We start from the raw sequence: 13,921 nt of genomic DNA, 5'->3' as shown, positions 1-13,921 counted from the left end.
AGAAATCTCAGATTAGCGAATAACGTCCTAAACATAAATACTAGAGGCATAAATTATAGTGCATAAATCGCCTTTCCTAGCACTCCATAAATCACAGTAGGGCCTGGCGCCCTATCAACCTCACACTGTCCCCCTGGCCAACTTGCCTTCTCTGAGGGCTCAAATGCCCGATGTCCCAAATGTCAGGGCAGCTGCCAATGCAGCAGAATTCACAAGTGCGCAATTGCGCTGGGGCAGATGAGTGCATCTCACTCCTATCTCATTCACAATGTCCCCAAAGAAATGTTGGCCCGAACATTGCAGCTAACGCTTCTTGCAGTGCAGCTGTGAAGCAAAGAAGGCCTGTGCCCTCTCTTGTCCCACTCAGGGACATCTAAAACACATGTGCCAAACGTTGCAGTTACCCGCTACGGCGGCGCAACTGAGAAATCACCAAGAGGCCCTGCTCTGGGGCGCTCTGCACGAACATGCGCCACATTGCAGCTGCCCACTGTCAGGCGGGGCAGCTGTGACAATATCCCCAAAGGGGGGGGGGGGGCATCACCACTGTGTTCTCGGGACCCCCACGGCTCTCAAAACAAATAGGCCTCCATCGTTGGGGCGGCCCACTCTCTTAAGGGACCACCCAGACCAAGTACTGGTACCGTGTCTTGACTGGCACCAACCCGGTGTAACCTCGAGCCCCCACTCACCGGCCAATGGGGCAGGACTCTGTTCCAGCCTCTTCTCGCTGCTGGGACCTGCACTGAGAAGGTGCCACTGCCCCTCTTCACCCGATCCCTCTCCTGGGGCGGGACTTCTCTTGGCATATGCCGGGCTTCCCTCAGCTCATGGGAGCCCCGCTAGGCATTGACAGTCTTCCGGGTCACCTTCTTCTGAACGGGAGACGGCGGAAGTGACACCCGCAAGGCCCCACCCACAGTCAGGCGGACGCGCCTGGCCTCCTCCTTCGGTGCTCCTCTTCCTCGGGCGGCGGCGGTGATGTCCTTCGGTGATAGTGCGGGGTGGGCACCCACCAAAAGGTACCATGTTGCAGGGTGGGCACCAGCAAGTTAAATATACTTAATAAACTTGGTGGGCTCCCGCTCTTTCTCAGCAATCCGGGGGAATCCCTACGCTGGGGATCCCCTCAGGAGCGATGTACAGCATGGTGCTGCGAAGCTCCAGCGCTCCTCTCTGCTAGGGGAATTCAAATATAGCGTTCACCAGACGCTAGGAGCCACAGCTCCACAGCAAAAGTCCTCAGAAATCAAGGGGGCAAGGCTGGGCCCCGGAAGGCAAGCCCTCATGGCGTTTCGTCCTGGGCCCCAGAAGCAGCATGCCCCAGCAAGGTTCAGGAACAGCACACCAGCACAGAACGAATTCATGGGTTCACAGCCCCTATATTTATACCACTTCTCTCCTTTGTAGTGCAGGGCTTGGGGAAACCAGATGCAGCTGGTTCAGGGGGGATTTGGAGCACTTTGTTTTCCAAGCTCCTCTTCCCCTTTGTCAGCTGGGGCTAGGTGATCATAAACACCACAGGGGGTGGAGCCAGCATTGTCCAGTCTGTGCTCAGTCCTATTCAGAGTCAGGGGATTACCCCTCCCACTACTCCCAAGGCAGATGTCCCGTTCAGCCTATCGCTGACTCACCCTGCCCCTCCTGGAGCCACACACACACACCTCACAGCTCCTGTCACTCACAAGCCAGACATGCAATTCACATCAGGCAGGCAGACACATAGCACACAGAAATGGCAACTTCTAAAAGTGGTATTTCTCAAATAATCAGCATAAATCTGCGCACACCATTGTGCAGCACTTACTAGTACAATTTCATACATACTAAACTTGACCACGCTGCTCTTCTCATCCCAGGAATTACCACTGACACACTGATCAGGGAATCTCCCATGCATTCCTAGGGGAGGGCAGGCCAACCTTCCCAAATGTAACACAGAGAGCGCATGCACTTTACACTGGACCACTGTGCTAAAGTGCCCAGAGGCCTTAAACCACCAACACCATGTCAGAGAAAAGGCAAAAAGTTTAAGGATGAACCTGCCAAAAGGGCCAAGTCAATCACTTATTGATTCTTTTTTTGTGCTCTGCCTCCCTGCTACAACTGGAGGTGGCATTAGTTTACTACTCCAACTGCTAGTTCCCCCGAATATGTTTCACACTCTCCTAATACATCTCCACTTTCAACACAAGTTTGCAAGTGAGCAACTGAATACTTTGCAGCTGTCACATATTCTGATTTAGCTGGATTTCTTGAAGTGTGAGATCATTGTGCTCTTTTGTAAACGTACTTTTATCTTCCTTCTCATGTACACACTTGTGGACCTCGGGCATGGTCCTTGTTCTTTATATTATAATATACATACTCTTACAGCTCCCATGCACAGATCTTTGACAGCTTTCGGATTCTATTTGGCTACTTGTTAAAAGCGTAAAAATATATTTATAGATCACCCTGTCCAAACTAAGACTGTGTAAGAGTTTTTACTCCTATTAAGTTGTAAATTAAAGGAGAGCTACAGCTCTTTTTTTTATTGGTTTCCCATGCTGTGTTATTTGGCATTCTGTGGGCAGGCCTTTGTTATGGAAAAAGTGGTTTAAAAAAAACTCATTATCACATGAGAAGAAAGGGGAGGAGCAAAGAGGTAGATCACGAGAATGTTAATGTCGTTTTATGAATTGCTCAACTTGCTGCCTCCAGGACAAATTAACAGTAAAGTTTTTCAGGAGTACAATACTAATACACACACATCTCTCAGAGTTATGCTCCTGCTAAATTGTTTTAAATGGAATGTTCACTGACCTCTGTTTGACAGATCTGTCATTTCTGTAAACAGGTATCACCTTCAGGCTTTAAGGCACCTCTATGTACTGGCTGCAGAACCTAGGTTGTTGGTGCCAGTGGACGTGGATACAAACACCCCTTGTTATGTGCTATTGGAAGTTACCTACAAGGTATTGGTTCTTCTTTTCAAGTGTGCTCTGAAAATAATAATCATTCACATGCAAAATGTTTTCTGGTGCAAGAGAGCTGTCTTTATCACCAGCCAGTGAAAATAAGCGCAGGCCAATATTTCATGTTATTTGATACAAGACCTAACCCTTTATTACTACACTGCACAGGTCAGATTGCATGTTCTTTCCAGGCTCTGGTTTAATTTAAATTATGTGGTGTAATTTGCATAGTTTCGAAACATCACAATTTGCTTGTTAAGTGAACTCCCAAAAATTACGGAATTCTGCCATGATGTGTTATTTCATCCCATTTATTGAAAGGTTTATCACAAGCGTACAGGAGTGACCTGAGCGACTACTGCTTGTGGTTTTTTTCTTTGCTATTTTTTTTTACTGTGACATGCATTCTTGTGAATCATTTCTCTCCATACTATTACAGTTGATAATAGATCTGCATTTGGACCAATTTTCCTGAAAGTTTGCTTAATTATGCAAAAGTAAAGTACACAAATTTAACACACCCCTAATTATTTCCACAGTATAGCATGCCGTGCTTGTGAAAATTATACATAACACTTTAGGTTCCCTTATGGAATTGTGTTACAAGAGAACACCACTGGGTCATACTCCGAAGGTCAAGTTATTGTGGTTTAACTTCACTGCACAAATGTAACCCCTTGTGCTCTGGATATGGTTCGATACCTTTCTTTATAACTATGGTGCATGAAAAAACAGCATGGAATTAACCATTCATCATGAGCCACTCAAGGCTTTGTTTGTTAATGAGTCATGTCCACTTCAACAATGGTAGAAACAGCATATTGTCCTTCGTGCCTCTGCATTATGCTGTTTATTACTTCATGGGAAATTCTGTTGCACCAGTGAGTGTCGACGTCTGTAATGAGCGGATGTATAGAAAAGATCCACCTGTTTTATGGGATTGCCCAACTTATTTGTAATTCTGTAACATTGCCTTCACAAATAGACACCAGGTTTTACTGCACTGGTTTGGGAATTAATGCCATATAGACTTTGTGCTTAAGATGTTTGCAAAAAGGGAGCTCAACGGCATAAGCACATCCTATCCATGAGATCGTTGATAAATGTGATACGCATTAATAGCAGTCTTTTATAAGCTGCTATATCATATCCTAAATTATGTTTTATATCTTGCTGAACACTCTTCCATTATGGCAATTATTTTCTTACTTTAAAAAGGTTTTATATATATATTTTCCATTGTAGTTCCCAGTGGAGTCCTGTGAGAATTACAACCTCCCCCCTCTCAATTGCAAAAAAAACCTAAATCAGATATCCCGTCTGATTTTTGCAGTCATGTGCTCTGTAATCATCAATTTTCCATTCATTTCCTTTCTTCAATTCTTTATATTTATTCTTATTTCTTCATTTAATTATTATTTCTTTCAATGTCTCTTAGACATTCCGTTATTTCACATACATTTTAAAGGAATATTCTCAGTACATTTCAGAGAATTAGTCCTCTTCCTCAGGGAAAAGGTAAACATGCATTTTCTATGAAGTGCAAACATATAAATGTTTTTTTAAATATGTAGCATTTATTGCTTTAAAAAAATGCACTGTCAAACCTAGAACAGTTCCTTCGATCCTTCAGGCCTATAAACATCTGTTATCACATTTGCATTTTGCATCTGCATTGTTTTCCAAAATGGCTGAATTTTGCTATCCTTTTTTTAAAAATGTTTCTACGTTTGGTAAATTAACTCCATACTATATGATGACCCTCCTGGTTTTATCTATAAAATTAAAACCCAAAAATATCGACAAATAGCTTCTGCTCTCACTCACCATTGCCATTATGTTGATGCTTACTCTTCCTGTTTCTTCCTTACCTGTTTAATGTTCATAGTTGTTAATGTTGTTAAATATTACAAAAAGTAGTTCAAAGCTAGTTCTTTAATCCATTTGAATCAACTATATTTAAGAAATGAAACCAAAAAGCTGACCTTTACAATAATTTATATTGCCTTCTCTTCAGTCATTTGATATGAGTTCCACTAACACAAATAGTATCTGTGATATTTGATGTCATTTCTCCCCAAACTGTTTTACAACCGAAGATCCTGAGTTTTTTGTTATTAATTTGATTGATGTTCATTTCACCTTAGTTTCACTGGTCTTTACCTCATTCTTGTGTAGTAATATCTACATGGACATTTTAGTCCATAGTTTTTTATGTCGCATGTTGCAGAATCCCTCAATTCAAAAGTGTTTTCACTGCATGAATGATTTAATATTTCTCATTTCATTTTGTATTGGGAAGTTAAAAAATGTAGAGGATGATATGTTGCTTTTTTATGTGCCCCTATATTTTTATTTCCCAATCTCTTTCCTTTCCATTGCATTAATTAAATGATTACCCATATTTTTGCCCTTTGTGTAGTTAGTGTGATGGGTTCATTTTTATTCTACAGTCTTGGTAAATGCCATGCCATGTGAAATGCTAATATTTATAACGACTGAATTTAGTACTGAGGCTAGAAGGAATTCATAATATTCAGCCTATATAAAAGTTTATGAAAGCTGAATATATTAGATGACCGGTTCTAATACTTAAATGTTTTTGTTTTATAGGAAACCCCTATATAGCGTGTAAAGAAAAACAGATTTATCTATTTTTTTTTCCTGTTTTTAATTTTTTTTATTTATGTTTATTGAATTATCAACATGGAAATCACAGTACAGCGATTTAGAAATTCTCAGATGTGCAGTATCAAACTTCATTATACACTCGGACCCCATTGTTACAGGCAACTCATCAACAAAGTTTGTTTTTCCTTCGTAACCCTTCCCCTCGTAGTTCCAACACTTCTTTTCACGCTATTCTTCCTCCACACTTTCCCCATCTCGCTTACTTGGTGGTTCACATATATCCCCCCTGAATTTGTTCCATGCCCCCAGACTTTACTCCACTTCCGAGGACACCCCCGATTGGTGAATACCGTTCTTTCAGCAACAGATTTATCTACTTTTGAGTGCTGTGTTATGTCATCATGCATGGTTGAGTAGATGAAAGACATATTTTGTATATTTACACATTGCTGGTCCCTCTTGTTCCTTTGATGTTTTGTTACATTGCTAACAGGAAAGATGAATGGTTACAAATTATAATTTTCAGTGCCGCCAATGACTTTTAACGCTCAGAATTGTCTAAACCAAATATTATTTCTGACCTCTCTCTTCAAGAGAGTGCTTATGGTATTGAGATTTTCTACCTCTTAGCAAACAATATTTCCTTTTTATTTCTGTAGTAAGAACCCTTTGCACACACTTTACGCCCATGCCAAGTGTCCGCTCTCTTTTTAAACAGTCCAATATATTCATTCACATATACATAAAAAAAATGTTTTGTCAATGTAGTAGTGATGGTATTAATCTATAGTAACTAGTTTAGTCGGGATAGATTGAAGCAACCGTCTTCTCTGACACTGCATGGACACATCAGGCAAAACAATCTGACTAGAATAGTTATAGTCATTAGTTCCATTCTGTCTTTAAAGTTTCTAATTTTAATTCAAATTCTAACCAATGAATCCCTTAAGAGGCTGAGTGAGATTTCTGGATTGTGATGTACGTTTATGCAGTAACAAACACTTGTTGGTCATTTATCTTTGTGTTTTTAGACGAAATGATAAGACGAAATTAGATTGGCAATTTTGTTTTTGGAATGTAATGTGTTTTTAAGATGTACTTTTATGTGGAATTCTTTGGAATTCCAAATCATAATCAATAAAATTGAATTGGTCATTTATCTAGGCTACCCAGTGGTATCAGGAAACAATAGAAGAACTAATGGCCCCCACTCTGTTACCTGAGCTCCACTTGCTAAAACAGGTAAGAAAATTACATTTTGGTGTACTAAAATGTACTATTAAACTCTTACTCAGTTAAGTCAAAATGTGTTTATTGAGAAGTTGGCAGTAAAGAGGCCAAATTGCCTTCCTCACTTTTAAAAGAGTTTGCGTGAAGTCACTATGTTGTCTCAGTAAATTGGATGAATGGGAGATATTATATGTTGCCTTTTTGTCCACAGATCAAAGTAAAGGGACCACGATATTGGGAAATAGTGATTGATTTAAGCAAAGGGACACATCAACTGAAGTAAGTAGGTTTGATGATGTGTGTTCACGGTTAAATGGCCTTTATTTTTCTGGTACTTTATTGTTTTTGAGAATTTTAGACTTTGTTGTCTTGTTTTTTTTTGTTGTTTTTTTTTGGGTTAAAATTTTTTTATTGAGCAATCAGATAGAAAGTACAGAGATGGGCCTACAACCACACGGGCTGGCCGCTAATTCGCAAAGCACGTACCATGCAGTAAACATTAATCTCCGTGGCCAGGCCCAAATCACAGATTAAATATTGCACAAAGCATATGACAGGACACAACAGTTTTTGTCTTAAACATTAAAATAACAAACCAAAACAAGGCGAATGTAGCAATCACGTCAGCCCAGATGACAGAGGGGAAGTACACTAATCAGGAAGATAAAGGTAAATCAATGAGACTCGGCAAGGCCGGGGGGGGGGGGCAGCAGGGAGGACAGGAAAATCTTAAAAAGAGAATGAAAGATTTCGGGAACATCAGCCTAGGGAGACAGGGTAAGATCGGATGTGTCAACCAAGGGAGGGGTACAAATGTCTCCACGATATGCATTCCACTGACCCCAAATTTTAGTCCACGCCCTGGGTCTGCCCCTAGCCACATAGACGTGTTGTCTTGTTTTTAATTAACACTTTTCGTTTATCATCCAAGATTAAAATAGTGATATTGCTTTGTAAAGATGAAATCCATTTTGGCTTCTTATTTGTCTCCAGTCAACATTCCTCCGGATAATGTTATTTTCTGCGTGGAAAAGTAAACTGTGTCCAACTACTAACCCTAAATTTGATACATGCTATGATTTATTTATTACGTTTTAATGTCCTGCAGTATTGCTTTTTATTTGTAAGTGTGGTTCACAAAACCTTCATATTTCAAAAGTAAGCATTTGCGATACAAATATAAAACCTAACTCAGTGGATGTGTGCCTGCATTGGATTAATCCACATAAAAATTGTATGTTCTTTGGCAAACCAGTGCTTGCCTTCTGCTCTTTAAAATAAATCCTGTGCATTTGCCAAGCGTCCATCTTTGCTTGGGGAGTCATCAGCATTTCCACTTTAGAAATCTCTTAGGAACATCCTGTAGTGATGCTCTGTTATGGTTTTTCCATTAAATAATAAAAAATATGACATCAATTGTTTTTCACTGTGACAGGCCGTACTTGAGGTGGGATTTGCTAACAGCAAAAATGAAGGTCCTCCGTGAGGAATTGACTCCATTGCAGATTCCACATGTCCGCATGGAGGACGTTTTTATCCTCTTCAATTACAAGCTTTAGAAAAGACACATCATAGTCCAAAATATAAATAAATGAGTGCACGGTAAATATTAGTGTTCGCTTTAAAGTTAACGCTAGGTGAGGGAGTCTCAAAATACAGGAATCTGCAGGGGTCCGGAAAGGTAGGATTGCAGCATGAACAACTGTACGTTCTAATGGTTTATATATTATATTTTAATTATTGTCTTGTAATTAAAACATTTTTTAAGGTTCCCCTTTCAATATTTTGGTTTACAATTGTGTTTCAAAGGCTGATGATGCTCTTGAGGTCGAGATATATATTCTGTAATTTTGTGTCTTTAAATCCGGTAAAATACATGGTGACAGGTTTTACATAAGCAAAATGCTGAATAAATAAAATAAAAATTAGCAATTTGCATATGAATGTAAGTTGTATTAGTATCGCGCAAACCAAGCCATAAGGCAGTGGTGCTCTATCCAGGGTCAAAGATAAGAATGCCGTCAACAAGTGATTGGAGAGGAAGCTGTTTTGTGAACCGTTATTGCTTCATGATATTGTGCTCTTAAAGATGTGAATCTTCAACTCCTTTCTAAATTGAAGGAAGGTTGGTGCGAACCTGATGGATACAGATGGTGTTCCAGAATTTGGGTGCTTTGATGTTAAAAGCCTGTTGTATTGTTTTTTCTTATGTCCAATTTGTCTCCAGGCTGCTGGTGTCCTAGCAACAGGTGTTCAAAGAACTATCAGCGTGGTTGAGCTTGTCTTCCAGATAGGCGGGGGTTTCTGGTCGTGATGGCTTTGTAAATAATGCAGTTGGCTTTGATGGGAAGGACTCAGGGAGCACAGTGGAGTTCCAGCAGGGTGAAGGATGATGTGATCATATTTCTTCAGGTCTTGGATCAGATGTGCTGCAGTTTGTTTGATTCCTTTAACGGGGAGAGCAGTGGCGGCTGGTAACATTATGAAATGATTGGGGCACTCACCATAAATGCTGCTGGCCGCCGAGCCCTCTGTCCTGTGCTCCTCTCCCCGTGCCGATCCTGGGAGTGACAAGGAGCAGGAAGGAAAGGGAAGGACTTCCTTCCAAGTGCAGCGTAAATCCAACCTATCCTGGAGCTACTCTTCATGCTGTTTTCAGTATGAGAGCAGCTTCAGGATTGGTTTGAGCAGGCTAACCCAGTGCTAATTATAAGGCTGGGGGCCTGTGCCAGCAATTCCCCGGTGGTTTCTCAGCCCTGATATTGCTGGCTCTGAAGTGTGCATGTCGGATAGGCCGTCTGTAGTCTGCCAGTTAATCTGACATGTGCCCTGAGCCCAGGAAGACATCCTGCAATACGTAGGAATCTGCCCCGCCCTCTCCCTCATGCTCCAGCAGCGGGGCTGGCGGCACACAGATTAATAAAATGGTAATGACCATTTTATTATTCTGTGTTTACCACTGCACTTGCAGCATGTTGTGTGATGCTCTTCTGCCCATTAACCCCTTCCACGCGGGGCTAATTCCCACCTGCGGTTTGGGGAGGAGAGAGGCCGCGCGCGGTGCTCTTGACGAATTCAGCTCGTCATGCTGCACAGTGGAGCTGTGCTCATGACGAGCTGAGCTCGTCACGACTCCGCCCACTCAATGGAACGCCCCGCACAGGAGGGGAATTAGCCCCGCGTGGGCGTTCCGCGGCCGTTATGACATGCTCAGCTCGTCATGAGCACAGCTCCACTGTGCCTCATGACGAGCTCAGCTCGTCATGAGCGTCCAAGGGGTTAAAGGAAACCGCCGCTGGGGGAGAGTGAGTCTGAAGTCTGGAAGGCCATGGAGCAGGGTGTCTCCACCAACAAAATGCGAGAGTAGGATGTGAACAGCAGTTTTAAAGTCACTTCGTGGAACTTCTTTGTTTTTTCTTTCTTTTTGGCAATGTATTCCTTGAGGGCTAGGTTGCTCTCCAGGGTGAATGCAAGTGATTTGACATGGTTGAGGTTGGGGTTCAAACCTATCAAAATGTATGTATTAGATACAGGTTTATCCTACTTCTTTCTTTTTGTTCTTGGCAATTAACAGTAATTTTGTCTCTGTGGTGTGAAAAGGCGCTGGATAACCAGCTATGCATAAGGTGTAGGAAGTGTTTGAGGCATTAGATGTATGGAGCACAGGAGACTTTCAAGTAGTATTTGCTAATTGCAACATCAACATTGCAGGAACTTTGAGGCAAAAGTGGTGCTGAAGAGTGTTTCAGTTTCTTTGTGGCTTATAAGTAAATGTATTGGTACATTGCAACATATGAAGTAATGCCAAGGCATTAAGATGATTACTGACGACCTGTTTGCAAATTGGAAACGTTCCATGATTTAAATGGATGAGAAGGCACAGCAGCTGGCTCTTGATAAGCAGGAAACAGTTACAAGCACCAATGCATTTGCCTTCAATATCCATTTCACAATATGCAGTCTTTTATTACATACTTACTTTGGTTAATTTTAGAGGTCTGTAATGTTCTCCATTGCAGGCCTCCATCCCTACAATTGTAAGTGTTCGATCGGAGCTGCAAATCAAATACTATCTCATGAATTGTAAAGGGCCATGATTTCTTGCAACTCTGTGTGAACCACACCTTTGCACTGTGCTTTCTGTGTGTATCTAGCACAGGGCAGCCACCTGGTATGTTAAGAGAGAAATTGAGCTTTTGAGCTGCTTTGGTGGAAATCTCATATGTTTCCAAAATTTAAGTTTTTTACATTTAGTTTTGGGTATGTTAGCAGCATCAATGATGATATTAACACATTCTTATGAGAATTTATGGTGAATTTTGGCGTGATAAGACGTAGTTGTTTGTTTGCTTGTACGCTGTATCGCATCTTTTGTAGGTAAGCCAGAGATTCTCGTGTGCACCGGTGGCAGCTGAAGGTGGCAAAGCATGGTAAAACTTTTTTTAGGCTAAATAGACTTTTTGTGGCTGCATTTTGGACATGTTCCAATACTTTTCTTTGGGGTCCCCATTTAAAGTGAGTTCCCAAAGTCAATGCAGGATTGATGCATTGATCACTATAGTTTTTAAAACATATTTTTTTGTTAACAAATGTAAGAGAAGGAAAGGCCGTACAGAAAATTTGCAGATGGAAAATAAATGTAAATGTGGCTAGCTACTAATTGGTGTAAGCACTGTAGCTCAGAGTCTATTAAAGTACCCAACTTCCTTACATCCCACATAAGGTCAGGGCAAGCAACAACATAAACAGCCAAACAACCATCCATCTCATCTTCTCAGGTGTCTCTGATACAGCAAATTTCCCTTTGTAGACGATTTATTGTCAAAGTTCTTTTTCATTCATCTGTGAACAGTCACAAGTGCCTTAGGAGCTTACACAGGAGAGATTGCATATTAAAGAACACTTGTGTATTGTCTGTATACATGTAGAACATAAGCTCAAATTCCTGTGGCAGATGTGTTAAAGATCATAAAGAAAAGATTTAAAACCAGAGGTATTATTGAGAACCTATGTAGAACCCCTGAACTCACTAGTTGGGATCATTGACATCAGTTTTGTGCTTCTTCAGCAAAAGGCCTATTACGCCTGCTTTACATTTCTTAGATACTATCTCTGTACTGAAAGGCATATTGGCAATATCTAGAAGGTATGCAGTTACTTTACTTGTAGATCAATTTATCTGATATCTTAAATTGGACTTTTACTCAAAACCTCTTCAAATTCTGGTGCAGAGAACAAGCTGAAGCTTAGCAAATGCTAAGACTTCCATCCCTGCCCCTATTGTGAAATCACTGGTATTTGCAAGAGAATAATCCTCTTAAAATGTTCTCAGATTCTGTGAAAAAAGAAAAACCAATCCAACTGCAGTTATCTTATTGGGTGAAGCTGCAGAGACAACAAGAGCTTTTAACCTATTCAAAAGGAATTTTCCTAGAATACAACTATTTTTGCTGCTCTTAATAATTATACTAATATGTTTAGTTGGAAGTTTTTTGTCCTTCTAACTGTATACCCCTTGATGCATAGTTTGCACTCTACTTATTTGGTGTTTTTCCACATTTCATTCAGTAATTGTCAATTTACATCTAAAGTTTCTTATGAATACTTCTAACCACTGATTCCTCACCTTAGAATACTCAGCAACAGCCAGAATTTAGCAGAGCCTCATATAGGCACTACCCATACTTACTACATTAGTTCCTTTCTTTTTCTGCCTTCTGACATCAATCCACAGCTCAACTCCCAATGTCACTGGCCTTCCAATTACTCTTGAAAGTCCACCCCACCCCCAAATTAGAGTGAATCTCAGAAGCAACACCTGTCTATTCTTTTGCAAGAGGTTCAAGTTTTATTTTCCAAAGGAGCTATCAAGAGAGATATGGACTTAGAAATTAATGATGGTTGCACCTCTAGCTTTTTCTTTGTGCTAAAAAAGAATGGGGCTTTTAGCACATTTTAGACCTTCAACCTTTGAGTGCTTTCCGGTGAATGGACAAATTCTGTATGCCCAAGCTGGGCCAGAACCTATCTAATCTGGACCCAAGCGACTGGATGGTGTCCTTGGCCCTGCGGGATGCATATTTTTATGTACACATCCTGCAGTCCAACAGACTTTACCTGCATTTCAAGGTAGGCCAGCAGCACATTACGTTTGCCATGCCCCCCTTCAGCCTCACCAGTGACCCTCAGGTGTTCACAAAAGTGATGGTTGCTGGCCATCTTTGAATGCCGGTATGCTATTTTTCCCTTACCTCGAAAGCTGACAGGTAAAAGTGGGCTTGTCAGTCAGTCGTAGACCTCCTCCAGATGACTTCAAACCTCCTAAAATTGTTGGTGACAAGACAAATTCTCACCCGACTCCCCTTCACAGGGCCTTCCTTTCATTGAAGCTGTCCTGGGTACTGTACAGTTGAGGCCTACCCTTCATTGCAATGGGTCTAGGACATTCGGACTGTGTCCCAGATATCTGAAAGAGAAAATTAGTTATGGATTCCTCACCTTCGAATTACCCTCAGGCGTCAGACTGGATCTGGAGAATTTTTTCCTCAGCAGTACCTCTGCGCATTGATAGGTGGCGTCAGTCGAGTCCGCGTTCGTCATTGGCGTTGTGGTCGCCGGAATGGCGTTGTGGTATCTTTAGATCCCGCCTTCGTGCACTGACGTCAGTCTTACTTTTTCCGCACCAGCCAGCGCAGATCCGAAGAGAGCGGTACCTCGAGTCACTTTGATTCTCTTTTTGGGACTTTTGTTGACTTCTTTTTTTGAGTCTTTCGACTCCTGGTGCACAGGGAGTCATCTCGCCTGACCGGCTTTAAGCCTTGTGGCTCCTGCCACAAGCTGATGTTGGTGACAAACCCCCTTCTTGTGTGCCTCTAGTGCCTGCAGCGCGACTACGACCCAAAGTCGTGTTCTGACTGCCGGGACATGGCCCTGAATTCTTTGCGGGAGCAGTCTCGAAAGCTTCTGGAGGCCCGGCAGGTGGCTCCGCGCCGCTAGAGGTCCCTGTCGAGCGAGAGGTCGCACTCCCAGACGCGGAGTCATTACCACCACTCCTCGTCGAAGTCTTCGTCTTCGGGTAAGTGGAACACAAGAAGAAGGCGAAG

The 13,921-nt window shown here is 41.8% G+C and overlaps 1 protein-coding gene across 1 annotated transcript in view; it reads left to right on the top strand.

The window, feature by feature from the left end:
- ANAPC1 (anaphase promoting complex subunit 1) overlaps nucleotides 1-13,921 on the top strand; it is an 815,950-nt gene that overhangs the window by 611,212 nt on the left and 190,817 nt on the right. Inside the window, exons 39-41 of the mRNA XM_078648767.1 lie at nucleotides 2,840-2,957; nucleotides 6,753-6,830; nucleotides 7,030-7,097. Of these exons, the coding sequence (XP_078504893.1) occupies nucleotides 2,840-2,957; nucleotides 6,753-6,830; nucleotides 7,030-7,097 (264 nt within the window). The remainder of the gene's footprint in view (nucleotides 1-2,839; nucleotides 2,958-6,752; nucleotides 6,831-7,029; nucleotides 7,098-13,921) is intronic.

The sequence above is a fragment of the Lissotriton helveticus genome, chromosome 6 (assembly GCF_964261635.1).
Source record: "Lissotriton helveticus chromosome 6, aLisHel1.1, whole genome shotgun sequence".
NCBI lineage: Eukaryota > Metazoa > Chordata > Amphibia > Caudata > Salamandridae > Lissotriton > Lissotriton helveticus.
This window is presented reverse-complemented; position numbering and strand designations above follow the sequence as displayed.